Source organism: Schistocerca piceifrons, chromosome 8 (assembly GCF_021461385.2).
Source record: "Schistocerca piceifrons isolate TAMUIC-IGC-003096 chromosome 8, iqSchPice1.1, whole genome shotgun sequence".
Lineage (NCBI taxonomy): Eukaryota > Metazoa > Arthropoda > Insecta > Orthoptera > Acrididae > Schistocerca > Schistocerca piceifrons.
Window position 1 is genome coordinate 146,377,328 of NC_060145.1, and position 18,248 is coordinate 146,395,575.

The following is an 18,248-nucleotide window of genomic DNA, read 5'->3' on the forward strand; positions in this document are numbered from 1 at the left end:
TGTTAAATTGCAAGAACCGTAATTCAATTTACATTAAGAAACCTGTAATTATACTTACCAACATATGATTAATACTTGATAAATGTGAAAGTTTATAAATGTCTTTATTTTCTGTTTCAACAATCATATGTTTCTCACTAGAACAGTACACCCATAATAGTCTCAGTGGCTAGTGTAGATGGTTATGTTAATCAAATAACTTTATTCATACATAACTCATCACACTATAACGAAAATTTAAAAAGTAACTTCTTTCACAGAATTAGACCTCGAATGGTCCTTCAATTCAAAATTTGTTCAGTTTACAATATGGACATATCTTTCCAGAATTATACGACTCCAACTGCTGTGTTGCCCATTTGCAAGTGGATCTAAGGCACTAACTGTATGTTATCAGGAAATAGATAAAATGAATATCAAGAATTGCATGTCATTTGTGTTGTGTCCCTACATGCAGCACATTTCCAGTACTAAAATGGTAGTTGGAGACAGAGAAATAAATAATAATAATATTAATAACACACCTCCAAGACAGGCGAGTTTACTGTCTTAAAGGCTGTGAACTTGCCTGGACTGATTAACCTACACATTATGGCTTGCTCAGGTTTGACACTTGTCACTTCAGATGGGAGGGACAGCACATTTGTACAAAGTTATTGTAAAAGACATGAATCTCTCTGACAGTTGGAATGTTTGAGCCACGGTTCATGTAACTGATAATTCTATAAATTACATGAATGACACATTACATGGTGATATCTAATAAAATTTCCCACTTGGTACTATCACTCATGATATACAAGTAGTTTCAAATGGAAAACGATGTGCTTTCAGCCTCAACAGGAGGAATAAAGAACTATAGGATGTTTAGCGAATTGTAAATTGCACATCAGTGGCACACATGGTTTCATACTAAATGAGTACAACCAAGCGACAGAGATGTGACAAACCACAAAAAACCTTGATACAGGTGGTGCACCTGTGTGGCCATTCCTCTATGCAAATCCACTTATGGCCATAGAGAATTAAAGGCTTGAGAATGCCTTGTTACAAATGACATTCTTGTACAAGGACATTTTTCTAAGTGAATTTGCTCATGCGTATGGTAATGAGAGACATTACAAAAAAGGCTTCTTACAGGTGGTGGATTTGGATGAACATTCCCCTGTGTGATTTTGCTCATGCCTATGGAGATTTGCGGCTCGAGAGAATGCCTTGTTACAGATGGTGCACTTGTATGGACGTTCCCCTGTGTGAATTCGCTCATGGCTACGGAGATAAGAAGCTGGAGAGAATGCCTTGTTACAGGTGTTACACTTGTATGGACGTTCCCCTGTGTGAATACGCTCATGGCTACGGAGATTTGAAGCTAGAGAGCATGCCTTGTTACAGATGCCGCACTTGTATGGACGTTCCCCTGTGTGAATTCGCTCATGGCTGTGAAGAATTGAGGCTTGAGAGAATGCCTTGTTACAGGTGGCGCACTTGTATGGACGTTCCCCTGTGTGAATTCGCTTATGGATATGGAGATATGAGGCTTTAGAGAATGCCTTGTTACAGCTGGTGCACTTGTATGGACATTCCCCTGTGTGAATTCGCTCATGGATATGGAGATATGAGACTTGAGAGAATGCCTTGTTACAGGTGGTGCACTTGTATAGATGTTCCCCTGTGTGAATTCGCTCATGCCTATGGAGATTTGAGGATTGAGAGAATGCCTTGTTACAAGTGGTGCATGTGTATGGATGTTCCCCTGTGTGAATTGGCTCATGCCTACGGAGATTTGAGGCATAAGAGAATGCCTTGTTACAGGTGGTGCACTTGTGCGAACGTTCCCTTGTGTGAACTCGCTCATGGTTATTGAGAATTGAGGCTAGAGAAAATGCCTTGTTACAGGTGGCGCACTTGTATGGACGTTCCCCCATCTGAGTTTGTTCATTGCTATGAACATTTGAGATACAACCATTAGTATTTTCTGTACACTTTATACTGACCATGAAATGACTGTCAAGTGGTAGTGAAGTGTTATCTAAGTCGTTCTCTGTGGATAATAGCAAGTCATTCTTGCTATCCCAAATATTATCATGTTTAGTGCATGTTGCAGCCAAATTCTTGTGTTTGAAGTTCTGTTTACCAAGCAGAGTCTCACTGGAAGTGATCGACCCAGTGTACAAAACCTGATTCATATTATTCCCTATTTTAGAAGCAGAGTTCTTTGTTGTATCATGCCTCAAGTCAGTGCTACTAGTACTGTTATTGTTCTTGCCTAGGTCTTCTTCTATAAGTTCGATTGCAGTGGTACCTTTGGAAGGCATGCATCGTCTCCAGCAGTATGACAGATTTCGATTCCGATATGCTGCACTGGAGAATGCCTTCTTACAGGTGGTGCACTTGTATGGACGTTCCCCTGTGTGAATTCGCTCATGGCTATGGAGAACTGAGGCTTGAGAGAATGCCTTGTTACAGCTGACGCACTTGAATGGCAGTTCCCCTGTGTGAACTCGCTCATGGCTATGGAGAACTGAGGCTTGACAGAATGCCTTGTTACAGGTGATGTACTTGTATGGCCACTCCCCTGTGTGAATTCGCTCATGGCTATGGAGATATGAGGCTTGAGAGAATGCCTTGCTACAGGTGGTGCACTTGTATGGATGTTCCCCTGTGTGAATTTGCTCATGCCTATGGAGAATTGAGGCTTGAGAGAATGCCTTGTTACAGGTGGTGCACTTATATGGACGTTCCCCTGTGTGAATTCGCTCATGCCTAAGGAGAACTGAGGTTTGAGAGAATGCTTTGTTACAGGTGGTGCACTTGTATGGACGTTCCCCTACGTGAATTCGCTCATGGCTACGGAGATATGAAGCTACAGAGAGTGCCTTGTTACAGGTGGCGCACTTGTGTGGACGTTCCCCTGTGTGAATACGCTCATGGCTACGGAGATTTGAAGCTAGAGAGCATGCCTTGTTACAGATGCCGCCCTTGTATGGACGTTCCCCTGTGTGAATTCGCTCATGGATATGGAGATACGAGACTTGAGAGAATGCCTTGTTACAGGTGGTGCACTTGTATGGATGTTCCCCTGTGTGAATTCGCTCATGCCTATGGAGATTTGAGGATTGAGAGATTGCCTTGTTACAAGTGGTGCACGCGTATGGATGTTCCCCTGTGTGAATTCGCTCATGCCTACGGAGATTTGAGGCATCAGAGAATGTCTTGTTACAGGCGGCGCCCTTGTGCGAACGTTCCCCTGTGTGAACTCGCTCATGGTTATGGAGAATTAAGGATAGAGAAAATGCCTTGTTACAGGTGGCGCACTTGTATGGACGTTTCCCCATCTGAGTTTGTTCATTGCTACGAACATTTGAGATACAACCAAGAGTACTTTCTGTACACTTTATACTGACCATGAAATGGCTGTCAAGTGGTAGTGAAGTGTTACCTAAGTAGTTCTCTGTGGATAATAGCAAGTCATTATTGGTATCCCAAATATGAGCTTGTTTAGTGTATGTTGCAGCCAAATTCTTGTGTTTGAAGTCCTGTTTACCAAGCAGAGTCCCATTTGAAGTGTTCGACCCAGTGTACAAAATCTGATTCATATTATTCCCTATTTATTTCATTATGCTTTAGAATACAGATATAATTACACATTCTGGTGACTTTGGATTGCGCTAATGATTGCACTATTTTTTCGTTAGCAGGTTGACAAGAGATGTGTGGGAGTGGCGACTTATTCTAGAAGAAAATCGCTAGTGCTGTGCACATAGAATTCCTCACTCCGAATGTATCTATGTACAGGGGATGACTGCGCGAATAATTAGCATTTGGGAAGTAACAGCTCGATGCTTAAATTTTTTTCATCAAGCTTCAAGAATACAGATAAAATTACACATTCTGGTGACTTTGGAGTGCGCTAATGTTTACATTTTCTTTCGTTAGTAGGCTGACAAAAGATGTGTGGGAGCGGCGACACATTCTACAAGAAAATCGCTAGTGCTGTGCACATAGAATTCCTCACTCCGAATGTATCTATGTACAGGGGATGACTGCGTGAATAATTAGTATTTGGGAAGTAACAGCTCGATGTTTAAATTTTTTTCATCAAGCTTTAAAGATAGAGATAAAATTACACATTCTGGTGACTTTGGAGTTCGCTAATGTTTACATTTTTTTCGTTAGCAGGTTGACAAGAGATGTGTGGGAACGGCGACATATTCTACAAGAAAATCGCTAGTGCTGTGCACATAGCATTCTTCACACCGAATGTATCTACGTACAGTGGATGACTGCGTGTATAATTAGTTTTTTCGTAAGTAACAGCCCGATGTTTTAATTTGTTTCATAATGGTTTAAGAATACAATTAATACTACACATTCTTGTAACTTAGGATTGCGCTAATGATTGCATTTACTTTCGTTAGCAGGTTGCCAAGAGATGTGTGGGAGCGGCGACATATTCTAGAAGAAAATCGCTAGTGCTGTGCACATAGCATTCTTCACTCCGAATGTCTCTACGTACAGGGTATGACCACGTGAATAATTAGTTTTTGGGAAGTAACAACTCGATGTTTAAATTATTTTCATAATGCTTTAGAATACAGATATAATTACGTATTCTGGTGACTTTGGATTGCGCTAATGATTGCATTTTCTTTCGTTAGCAGGTTGACAAGAGATGTGTGGGAGCGGCGACATATTCTAGAAGAAAGTCGCTTGTGCTTTGCACATAGCATTCTTCACACCGAATGTATCTACGTACAGGGTATGACCGCGTGTATAATTAGTTTTTTGGGAAGTAGCAGCTCGATGTTTAAATTATTTTCATAATGCTTTAGAATACAGATATAATTACGTATTCTGGTGACTTTGGATTGCGCTAATGATTGCATTTTCTTTCGTTAGCAGGTTGACAAGAGATGTGTGGGATCGGCGAGATATTCTACAAGAAAATCGCTAGTGCTGTGCAGATAGCATTCTTCACACCGAATGTATATACGTACAGTGGACGACTGCATGAATAATAAGTTTTTTGGTAAGTAACAGCACGATGTCTTAATGTTTTTCACTATGTTTTAAGAATACAGATAAAATTACACATTCTGGTGACTTTGGACGGCCTAATGTTTACATTTCCTTTTGTTAGCATGTTGACATGAGATGTGTGGGAGCGGCGACATATTCTACAAGAAAATCGCAAGTGCTGTGCACATAGCATTCTTCACACCGAATGTATCTACGTACAGTGGATGACTGCGTGTATAATTAGTTTTTTCGTAAGTAACAGCCCGATGTTTTAATTTGTTTCATAATGGTTTAAGAATACAATTAATACTACACATACTTGTAACTTAGGATTGCGCTAATGATTGCATTCACTTTCGTTAGCAGGTTGACAAGAGATGTGTTGGAGCGGCGAGATATTCTAGAAGAAAATCGCTAGTGCTGTGCACATAGCTTTGTTGACACCGAATGTCTCTACGTACAGGGTATGACCACGTGAATAATTAGTTTTTTGGGAAGTAACAGCTCGATGTTTAAATTACTTTCATAATGCTTTAGAATACAGATAAAATTACACATTCTGGTGACTAGATTGCGCTAATGATTCCATTTTCTTTCGTTAGCAGGTTGACAAGAGATGTGTGGGAGCGGCGACATATTGTAGAAGAAAATCGCTAGTGCTTTGACATTGCATTCTTCACACCGAATGTATTTACGTACAGTTGATGACTGCATGAATAATAAGTTTTTTGGTAAGTAACAGTTCGATGTTTTAATTTGTTTCATTATGGTTTAAGAATATAATCAGTTTTTTGGGAAGTAACAGCGCGATGATTTAATTTATTTCATTATGCTTTAGAATACAGATATAATTACACATTCTGGTGACTTCGGATTGCTCTAACGATTGCATTTTCTTTCCTTCACAGGTTGACAAGAGATGTGTGGGAGCGGCGATATATTCTACAAGAAAATCGCTAGTGCTGTCACATAGCATTTCTCACACCGAATGTATCTACGTACAGGGGATGATTGCGTGAATAATTAGTTTTTTGGGCAGTAACAGCATTTTGTTTAAATTTTTTTCATTATACTTTACGAATACAGATAAAATTACACATTCTGGTGACTTCGGATTGCGCTAATGATTGCATTTTTTTTCGTTAGCAGGTTGACAAGAGATGTGTGGGAGCAGCGACATATTCTACAAGAAAATCGTTAGTGCTGTGCACATAGCATTCATCATACCAAGTGTATCTATGTACAGGGGATGACTGCGTGTATAATTAGTGTTCGGGAAGTAACAGCTCGATGTATAAATATTTTTCATCAAGCTTAAAGAATACAGATAGAATTACTCATTCTGGTGACTTTGGAGTGCGCTAATAATGAGATTTTCTTTCGTTAGCAATTTGACAAGAGATGTGTGCGAGCGGCGACATATTCTAAAAGAAAATCGCTAGTGCTTCGCACATAGAATTCTTCACACCGAATGTATCTTCGTACAGGGTATGACCGCGTGAATAATTAGTTTTTTGGGAAGTAACAGCTCGATGTTTAAATTATTTTCGTAAAGCTTTAGAATACAGATAAAGTTACACATTCTGGTGACTTTGGATTGCGCTAATGATTGCATTTTCTTTCGTTAGCATGTTGACAACAGATTTATGGGAGCGGCGACATACTCTAGAAGAAAATCGCTAGTGCTTTTGACATAGCATTCTTCACACCGAATGTATCTACGTAAAGGGGATGACTGCGTGAATAAATAGATTTTTGGGAACTAACAGCTCGATGTTTAAACTTTTATCATTGTGCTTTAGAATACAGATAAAATTACACATTCTGGTGACTTAGAAATGCGCTATTTATTTCATTTTCTTTCGTTAGCAGGTTGACAAGAGATGTGTGGGAGCGGCGACATATTCTACAAGAAAATTGCTAGTGCTGTGCACATAGAATTCCTCACTCCGAACGTATCTACGTACAGGGGACGGCTGAATGTGTAATATGTTTTTTGGTAAGTAACTGCTTGATGTTTTAAATTGTTTCATTATGGTTTAAAAATACAGATGGAATTACACATTCTGGTGACTTTGGATTGCGCTAATGATTGCATTTTCCTTCGTTCGCAGGTTGACAAGAGATGTGTGGGAGCGGCGACAAATTCTAGAAGTAAATCGCTAGTGCTGTTTGTGCACATGGAATTCCTCACTCCGAATAAATCTACGTACAGGGTATGACTGCGTGCATAATTAGTTTTTTGTGAAGTAGCAGCTCGATGTCTAAACTTTTTTCATTATGTTTTAGAATACAAAAAAAATTACACAATCTGGTGACTTTGGAATGCGCTATTGATTGCATTTTCTTTCGTTAGCATGTTGATAAGGGATGTGAGGGCGCGCCGACATATTTTACAAGAAAATCGCTAGTGCTTTGCACATAGCATTCTTCACACCGAATGTATCCACGTACAGGGGATGACTGCGTGAAAAATTACATTTTTGAGAAGTAACAGGTCGATGTTTAAATTTTTTTCATAATGCTTTAGAATACAGATAAAATTACACAATCTGAGGGCTTAGGAGTGCGCTAATGACTACATTTTCTTTCGTTAGCAGGTTGACAAGAGAAGTGTGGGAGCGGCAATATATTCTACAAGAAAATCGCTAGTGCTTTGCACATAGCATTCTTCACACCGAATGTATCTACGTGCAGTGTATGACTGCATCAATAATAAGTTTTTTGGTAAGTAACAGCTCGATGTTTTAATTTGTTTCATTATGGTATAAGAATACAGATAAAATTACACATTCTGGTTGCTTTGGATTGCGCTAATGATTGCATTATCCTTCGTTCGCAATTTGACGAAAGATGTGTGGGAGCGGCGACAAATTCTAGAAGAAAATCGCAAGTGCTGTGCACATAGAATTCCTCACTCCGAATGTATCTACGTACAGAGGATGACTGCGTGAAGAATTAGCTTTTTGGGAAGTAACAGCGCGATGTTTAAATTTATTTCATAAAGCTTTAAGAATACAGATAAAATTACTCATTCTGTTGTCTTTGGATTGCGCTAATGATTGCATTTTCCTTCATTCGCAGGTTGACAAGAGATGTGTTGGGAGCGGCGACATATTCCTGAAGAAAATCGCTAGTGCTGTGCACATAGCATTCTTCACACCGAAGTATCTACGTACATGGGATGACTGCGTGAATAATTAGATTTTTTGGGAAGTAACAGCTCGAAGTTTAAATTTTATTATTATTCCTTAGAATACAGAAGAAATTACACATTCTGGTGACATTGGAATGCGCTAGTGATTGCATTTTCTTATGTTAGCAGGTTGACAAGAGATGTGTGGAAGCGGCGACATATTCTACAAGAAAATCGCTAGTGCTTTGCACATAGCTTTCTTCACACCGAATGTATCTACATACAGTGTATGACTGCGTGAATAATAAGTTTTTTTTGTAAATAACAGCTCGATGTTTTAATTTTTTTTCACTATGGTTTAATAACACAGATAAAATTACACATTCTGGTGACTTTGGAGAGCTATAATGTTAACATTTTCTTTCGTTAGCTGGTTGACAATTGATGTGTCGGAGAGGCGACATGTTCTAGATGAAAATCGTTAGTGTTGTGCACATAGCATTGATCACACCGAATGTATCTACGTACAGTGGATGGTTGCGTGAATAATTAGAATTTTGGTAAATAACAACTCTATGTTTAATTTTTTTTATTATGCTTTAAGAATACGGATAAAATTACACATTCTGATGGCTTTGCATGCGCTAAAGTTTATCTTTTCTTTCGCAACAGGTTGACAAGGGATGTGTGGGAGCGGCGACATTCAACATGAAAATCGCTAGTGCTTTGCACATAGCATTCTTCACACCGAATGTATCTACGTACAGTGGATGGCTGCGTGAGTAATTAATTTTTTTTGAAGTATTAGTTCGATGTTGAAATTTTTCTCATATTGCTTTAAGAATACAGATTAAATTACACATTCTGGTGACTTTGGAGTTCGTTAATGTTTACATTTTCTTTCCATAGCAGTTTGACAAGAGGTGTGTGGGAGCGGCGACATATTCTAGAAGAAATTCGCTAGTGCTGTGCACATAGGATTCTTCACACTGAAGGTATCTACGTACAGTGTATGACTGCATGAATAATAAGTTTTTTTGCTAAGTAACAGCTCGGTGTTTTAATTTTTTCATTATGGTTTAAGAATACAGATAAAATTACACATTCTGGTGACTTAGGAGTGCGCTAATGATTGCATTTTCTTTCGTTAGCAGGTTGACTAGAGATGTGTGGGAGCGGCGACATATTCTAGAAGGAAATCGCTCGTGCTTTCACATAGCATTCTTCACACCGGATGTATTTACGTACAAAGGATGACTCAAGAATAACAAGTTTTTTGGCAAGTAACAGCTCGGTGTTTTAATTTTTTCATTATGGTTTAAGAATACAGATAAAATTACACATTCTGGTGACTTAGGAGTGCGCTAATGATTGCATTTTCTTTCGTTAGCAGGTTGACAAGAGATGTGTGGGAGCGGCGACAAATTCTATAAGAAAATCGCTAGTGCTGTGCACATAGAATTCCTCACACGGAATTTATCTACGTACACTGGATGACTGCGTGAATAATTAGTGTTTTGGGAAGTAACAGCAATTTGTTTAAATTTTTTTCATTATGCTTTAAGAATACAGATAAAATTACACATTCTGGTGACTTTGGAGTGCGCTAGGGTTTACATTTTCTTTCGTTAGCAGGTTGACAAGAGATGTGTGGGAGCGGTGACATATTCTAGAAAAAAATCGCTAGTGCTTTGCACATAGGATTCTTCACACTGAAGGTATCTACGTACAGTGTATGACTGCATGAATAATAAGTTTTTTTGGTAAGTAACAGCTCGATGTTTTAATTTTTTTTCATTATGGTTGAAGAATACAGATAATATTACGTATTCAGGTGACTTAGGAGTGCGCTAGTGATTGCATTTTCTTTCGTTAGCAGGTTGACAAGGGATGTGTGGGAGCGGCGACATATTCTAGAAGAAAATCGCTAGTGCTGTGCACATAGCATTCTTCACACCGAATGTATCTACGTACAGGGGAATACTGCGTGATTAATTAGTTTTTTGGGAAGTAGCAGCCCGATAATTAATTTTTTTTCATTATGCTTTAGAATACAGATGTAATTACACATTCTTGTGACTTTAGAGTGCGCTAATGATGGCATTTTTTTTCGTTCACAGGTTGACAAGTGATGTGTGGGACCGGCTACATTTTCTACAAGAAAATCTCTAGTGCTTTGCACATAGCATTCTTCACACCGAAACTCTACGTGCAGAGGATGACTTCGTGAAGAATTTGTTTTTTTGGGAAATAACAGCTCGATGTTAATAGTTTTATTCATATTGCTTTAAGAATACAGATTAGATTACACATTCTGGTGGCTTTGGAGTGCGCTAATGTTAATATTTTTTTTCGTTAGCTGGTTGACAATTGATGTGTCGGAGAGGCGACATGTTCTAGAAGAAAATCGTTAGTATTGTGCACATAGCATTCTTCACACCGAATGTATCTACGTACAGTGGATGACTGCGTGAGTAATTAGTTTTTTTAGAAGTAATAGCTCGATGTTCAAATTTTTTTCACATTGCTTTAAGAATAGTGATTAAATTACACATTCTGGTGTCTTTGGAGTGCGCTAATTTATGCATTTTCTTTCGATAGCAGGTTGAAAAGAGTGGTTAGTGCTGTGCTGATAGCATTCTTCACACTGCATGTATCCACGTACAGTCGACGACAGCGTGAATAATTAGTTTTTTGGTAATTAGCAGCTCGATGTTCAATTTTATCATTATGCTTTAAGAATACAAATAAAATAATACATTCTGCTGTCTTTGGAGTGCGCTCATTTACGCATTTTCTTTCGTTAGCAGTTTGAAAGGTGATGTCATAGTGCGGCGACATATTGTGGAAGAAAATCGCTAGTGTTGTGCACATTGCATTCTTCACAACGAATGTATCTACATTCAGAAATGACAGCGTTAGCAAGTAGTTTTTTGGTAAGTAACAACTCGACGTTTAATTTTTTTCAATATGCTTTACAGTACACATAAAATTACACATTCTGGAGGCTTAGGAGTGTTCTAATGTTTACATTTTGTTTTCTTAGCAGGTGGACAAGAGATGTGTGAGAGCGGCGACATATTACTATCAGCACTGCACTATCGACTTTTTTCTACTTTATGTCGCCGCTCCCATACTTATCTTGTTTACCGACTATCGAAGGAAAATGCATACATGAGCCCAGTCCAAATTCAGCGGAATGTGTATTTTTCACGCGTATTCTTAATGCAGAATATATTTCACCATCGAGCCGTAACTTTCCAAAGAACGAAATATCCATTCAGTCTTTCACTGTAGCTTGATAGGTTCAGTGAGATGAGTGCTACGTGTACAGCACTAGCGACGTCCTCCAGACGATGTTGCCGCTCCCAAATGTCTATTGTGAACCTGCTAAAGAAGGAAAATGTAAACAATGGCCCACTCCAATGTCAGCAGAGTGTGTAATTAAATCTGCATTCAAAAAGCATAATATAAAAATAATTAAAATTCTAGCTGTTACTTAGCAAAAGCTATTTATTCACGCAGTCATCCACTGTACGTCCATACATCTGGTGTGAAGAATGCTATGTGCGCTGCACTAGTGATTTCTTCTAGTATATGTCGCCTCTCCCAACCATCTCTTGTCATCCTGCTAACGAAAGAAAATGCATACATGAGCGCAGTCCAAAATTCAGCCGAAATTGTATTTTTTATCTGTATTCTTAAAGCAGAATACATCTCAACATCTAGCCGTAACTTTCAGAAAAAGAAATATCCAATCACTCATCGACTGTAGGTAGATAGTTTCGGCGTGAAGAATGCTATGTGCTCAGCACTAGAGATTTTCTTCTAGAATATGTCGCCGTTCCCACACATCCCTTGTCAACCTGCAAACGAAAAGAAATATAAACATTAGCAAATTCCAAACTGATCAGAATGTGTAATTTTATCTGTATTCTTAAAGAATAATATAAAAGTATTTAAACATTGAGCTGTTACTTGCATATTAATAATTATTCATACAATCATCCACTGTTCGTAGACTGATCCGGTGTGAAGATGATATGTACATAGTACTAGCGATTTTCTTCTAGAATATGTCGTCGCTCCCACACATCTCTTGTCAACCTGCTAACGAAATAAATTGCATACATGAGCCCACTCCAAAGTCAGTGGAATGTGTATTTTTCATCTGTATTCTCGAGGAAGAATATATTTCAACATCGAGCCGTAACTTTCCGAAAAACGAAATATACACTCAGTCATCCACTGTAGGTAGGTAGATTCGCCGTGAAGAATGTTATATGCACAATACTAGCTTTTTTCTTCTAGAATATGTCGCCGCTCCCACACCACCCTTGTCAACCTGCCAACGAAAGGAAATGTAAACATTAGCGCATTCCAAACTAACCAGAATGTGTAATTTTATGCGTATTTTTAAAACAATATAAAAATATTTAAACATCGAGGTGTTACTTACCAAAAACATATTATTCCCGCAGTCATCCACTGTACGTAGAGACATCTGGTGTGCAGAATGCCATGTGCACAGCATTAGCGATTTTCTTCTAGTATATTTTGCCGGTCCCACACATATCTTGTCAACCTGCTAACGAAAGAAAATGTAAATATTAGCGCACTCCAAAGTAACCAGAATGTGTAATTTTATCTGTATTCTTACAGCATAATATAATAATAATTAAACATCGAGCTGTAACTTACCCAAACAATAACTATTCACGCAGTCATCCAATGTACGTAGATACATCAGGTGTGAAGAATTCTATGTGCACAGCACTAGCGATTTTCTTCTAGTATATGTCGCCGCTCCCACACATCTCTTGTCAACCTGCTAACGAAAGAAAATGCACACATGAGCGCACTCCGAATTCAGCGGAATGTGTATTTTTCATCTGTATTCTGTGGGAGCGGCGACATATTCTAGAAGAAAATCGCTGGTGCTATGCACATAGCGTTTGTAAGTAGGCTGTTTAGGTTTTTTTATTGGTAACGCCACCTCTGTATGAAAATCACTGGCTGTGCTGTGGGCAGTCTGTGTCTGCTTTGCATTGTTGTAATACTCGCCATTGTAGTGTTGGGCAGCGGCAGCTGGATGTGAACAGCGCGTAGCGTTGCGCAGTTGGAGGTGAGCCGCCAGCAGTGGTGGATGTGGGGAGAGAGATGGCGGAGGTTTGTAATTTGTCATGAACTGCTATATTTATATATGATGATATCAAGGTAAATACATTGTTCGTTCTCTATTAATATCTTTCATTTTCTAACTATCCCTATCAGTAGTTAGTGCCTTCCATAGTTTGAATCTTTTATTTAGCTGGCAGTAGTGGCGCTCGCTGTATTGCAGTAGCTTGAGCAGCGAAGATTTTTGTGAGGTAAGTGATTTGTGAAACGTATAGGTTAATGTTAGTCAGGGCCATTCTTTCGTAGGGATTTTTTTGAAAGTCAGATTGCGTTGCGCTAACAAAATATTGTGTGTCAGTTTAAGGACAGTCGTGTATAATTGTTCAAAGGGGACGTTTCATATGTCGACCCTTAGCCGAGGATACCTCACTGGAATCTTCTGATTTTTTCTTGTAGTTTGTGTATTTAGTGTAGCTTTTGTTTATTGCTAGCGCGTAATTGTAGTTGTAGCCTTTCATTGTTGTACAGTAAAACAGTTGTGGCATGCATATAGATTTGCACCAAGTATTTCGCAGCTACGCTTTCTATTAAGTAGATATTATTTTCAGTGCTATGTTAATGTGTTCTCCTATTTTTGCACTTCAAATTGTGCTTTTCTGTGTTATCGTGTGAAATATTGTGACAATTATGGCGTGTGAAAAACGTAACACTAGGCTCCAAAGTAAATTGAGAAATGATAGTGACGACGAGCGTAGCTTGCCAGCACCACTGGGTAATGAATTAACTAATGTTCAAAGTAGTAATTTGGTAATTGCGCATAGGGAAATGGAGCGGGCGGCAAACAATGGTGTAGACAGTGAAACAGGTAGTGAACAGGGAAGCGTTATCGATCGATTGGTCGGCAACAGCTCGCCTCAGGAATCGGGAATGGCAGAACACAATATTGCAAATACTACAGACTCAGGTTTTGGGTTCTCACCGTTTTCTCAAATGAGTCAAGACACATTTTCCGCTTGTCAAAATGTGAATGTTGCCGGTGCAAATTCACTGCCGAAAAGCACTGAGGAACATGTTTCAGACACCAGTGCATTGTTATTACAATTAATGCAACAAATGGGACAAAAGCTTGAAAAGTTAGACACAATGGAACAAAATCAGAGACAAACACAGCAAAAGTTAGATACAGTGGAACAAAATCTTCAAAAGTTAGACACAATGGAGCAACACCAAAGACAAACACAGCAACAGTTAGACGCAATGGGACAAAATCTTCAAAAGTTAGACACCACACTTGAACAAACACGTGAAGATTTAACTAGTGAGTTACATAACATTGAATCGAAATGTCAAAAAGTCTGTAATGACATAAAAACACAAATTTGTGAGCATTTTCAACCCATTTTTTCGCGGCATGAAAATGTATTACAGAATCACGAAGCAGCCATAAAAGAACTGCAAACCATTGTTCATGAAAATCACAACACCTTGCAAGCTAAAATTGACTCAGTTGCATCTACCGATTCGGTTACGCAACTTGCAAAAACTCAGGAAAACTTAAAGAACACAGTAGATTCGATTTCAACACAAATGGACACTCTGAAACTTGGTTCAGAAAAACACATTGAGGAAATGTGTTCACTATCGGAGAAAGTAGCCGAACTTTCGGATCAGTTCACTAACTTATCTACGAAGGTAGATGATAATCTGAACGACACAAAACCGGTAGTCTTTAATGACACAGAAGAGTGCGAACAAATTAGGAAATTCAAACAAAATCAGAATCAAATTAATACGCAACACCAAAGAGAAATCCGGGAAGTACAAGATCAGCTGACTCAGGTAATACAAGAATTACGTATTTCAGAGGCCACTCGCGCTCCAATACGAGAAGAGGGACTTAGAAATACGGAACAACCACAAAATAATAACACAGGACAATTCAGAAGTTATGAAAGAAATTGGCAAGGTGCACCGAATTTTGAAATGGAACCGCCGAAACGACGTAACAATGACCGATATGCGACTCGCCGACATGATGACTTTGACTATAAGCTGTTCATTACTACACGTAAATTCAAAACATTTAAGAATTCTGGCAACGACATTCATCCACAAGCATGGCTCCATCAATTCTCTCATTGATTTCCTCCCAACTGGTCATTAGAGCACAGATTAGAATTTATGTGTGGCTACTTAGAGAATGAACCAGCTGTAAGAATGCGGTCGGTCATTCACGATTGCCATAGTGAAGGAGAGTTTTACCATGCCTTCCTCTCAGCATATTGGTCTCAGGCCACACAAGACAGAGTAAAACAAAGCATCATAATGATGAAACGTTTCGAACAATCTGAATTTTCCAGTATTATGAAATATTTTGAAGACATGTTGCACAAGAATCAGTACCTGTCAAACCCATACAGCCCCTCAGAACTTATCCGCATTTGCTTAATCAAATTGCCTGAACATTTACGACACATTATTTTGGCAGGACGTTGCAAAGACGACATTGAAGCTTTTCAGGGACTGTTACAAGAATTGGAAATTGACACTGACAATCGCGGAATGCGGAAACAGGAACACAACAATTACAGGTCACATCCGTCACAATTCCTCGATAATAACTGGACGCGACAAGGCTATTCTCACAACACAAATCGTGACCAAAACAGACACCACCCGTATGACAACCGTTGGCAGAGTAGTAATAATTACAGGGAAAGATCACCTCTCCGCGGTAATGACTATCACAGAGACAATCAGAGAAACAGACAATATGGGAACCAAAACAATTATTATTACGGGAGACAGAATAACTTGAGACGCAACGGTCCAGCGCGCAGTTACGATTCAGGGAGAAATTCTCCACCACTTAACCGACAAGAAAGAAACTACAGGAACTACCGACATGACGACAGACGATCTGATCGTAACGACAGACCTGAATTGCATCAGAACTGGCGGGATTCAAACAGAGCAGGGCCCTCTCGTCACGGTGAATTTGTAGAAGTTAGGTCTCCAAACCCCAATAACGACGCGCGCCAACAAAGAGACAATAGGCAATGACTCACACCGCTGGCAGCCACAAAACATACTTATGAAACTGACGACGCAGCTGCCGTAGCTAGTAATTACGTAAAAATGGAAGACATTAGGGACATCTTACTCCAGGAACACGACATAAAACATAACAAAATTGCATATCCTGTGATTCACATTACAATAAATGATGTAAAATTTACGGCAGTACTTGACTCTGGCAGTCCCATTTCAGTAATTAGTGAAACAGCCTTTAGCAAATGCAACAAATCGAACGATTGTCCCACACTTCCGTTACGTAAGATTAAATTACAAGGTGCAATCTTTGGAAAAAGTGTAGATGTACGCCAACAAACCAACTTAGAATTCTTTTGTCAAAGCCACAGCTTCTCTATGAGCTTTCTTATTGTTCCATTATTGTCGACGGAAATTATACTGGGAGTAGACTTTTTGAATGAATACAAAGCAATCTTAAGCTTTCACGATGCTGAAATAAGTTTAGAAAAAGAAGGTAAGTCAGTAGCTTTGAAATTTGAAGATTGGCTCTCAAACCATGACGAAGAAATTAATCGGCTTTACCTCCTGTTAGACAACAGTTTGGAATTTTCGATGGAACTTGACGCTAACAATCATTCTGCAAGTACTGACAGGGATGATATCGACGGCGCATTTGACACTAATAAGTTAATTCAGAATAAAATTCAAACAATTGAGAATTGTAATGACACTGATAGGCAGGACCTTTTTGAGATTTTACAAGCACATTCCACAGTTTTTACTCACAAAACAGGAACAATCAAGGGATTTCAATACCAATTTCGTGTTCGTGAGCATACTAAATTTTGTGTTAGACCATATGTAATTCCAGCACATTATAGGGACCGTGTTAGAACAGAAATACAATCTATGCTCGACGAGGGCATTATTGAGCCTGCAGTAAGCTCATACAACAATCCATTACATGTTGTTGAGAAGAAAAATGGATCGATCAGGCTTGTCTTAGATTCGAGACAAATCAATACGATCATTATTCCTGAAACAGACAGGCCGCAAACGTTGGAAGAACTTCTTCAAAATTTTAATGGTGTAAAAGTGTTGTCTTCCATTGATCTCAGATCCAGCTTTTATCAGATCGAACTTCATCCAGAATGTAGAAAATACACAGCTTTCCTTTGTTTCGGCGTTTGTTATTAGTTTCGGAAACTTCCCTTTGGTTTGAACATTTCTTCAGCAGCATTCATTCGCGGGCTAAATTCCATATTACCTGAGTTCTTAAAACGTCACATCACCTTATATGTGGACGATATTCTAATAGCAGAAGCTTCATGGGAACTACATAATCGCATCCTCAACAGTTTGTTACGTATTTTTGCAGAATCTGGAATTACAGTTAACTTGGAAAAGTCTGAATTCGGTAGGTCAAAGGTGAGGTTTTTGGGACATATTATTTCTTCTGAAGGCATTCAGCCGGATCCTGAAAAGTTAGAAGCAATCAGAGCCATTCCAGTTCCATCCACAAAAAAACAAGTCCGCAGTTTTATAGGTCTCGTAAATTTTTACCGTCGTTTTCTGAATATGCAAATTCTAGTTACACCAAAACTTTGTTCTCTCACTGGAAAAAATACTATTTGGAACTGGGACGAACAAGCACAGTTGGAATTCAGTTCTTTGAAAGAAGCGTTACTTAACGCGCCAATACTAGCTCATCCAGATCTGTCACAAGATTTCTGCCTTAGCACGGATTCTTCCAAAGTCGGTCTTGGTGCCCATTTATTTCAAGAAGCCATAGAAGATGACATTACTGTTCAGAAAACCATTGCTTTTGCTAGCCGAGTGCTAACAAAATCTGAAAAAAATTATTCCGTTACTGAATTAGAAGCTTTAGCTATCGTTTGGGCATTTAACAAATTCCGTTTCTTTCTTTCTGGTAAGCACGTAA

General features: G+C 38.9%; 1 protein-coding gene across 1 annotated transcript; it reads right to left on the reverse strand.

Moving 5' to 3' along the window:
* Positions 1–1,118: 1,118 nt before the first annotated feature.
* On the reverse strand, positions 1,119–10,436 carry LOC124712142 (zinc finger protein 107-like). The gene is made up of 10 exons (XM_047242440.1): positions 10,126–10,436; positions 9,738–9,824; positions 8,440–8,557; positions 8,051–8,190; positions 7,417–7,482; positions 7,233–7,283; positions 6,247–6,332; positions 4,941–5,062; positions 4,757–4,826; positions 1,119–3,604 (listed from the first exon to the last, which is right to left on the reverse strand). Exons 1-10 carry the CDS (start codon positions 10,434–10,436, stop codon positions 1,119–1,121), a joined length of 3,537 nt encoding a protein of 1,178 aa, XP_047098396.1.
* Between the last annotated feature and the right edge of the window lie 7,812 nt (positions 10,437–18,248).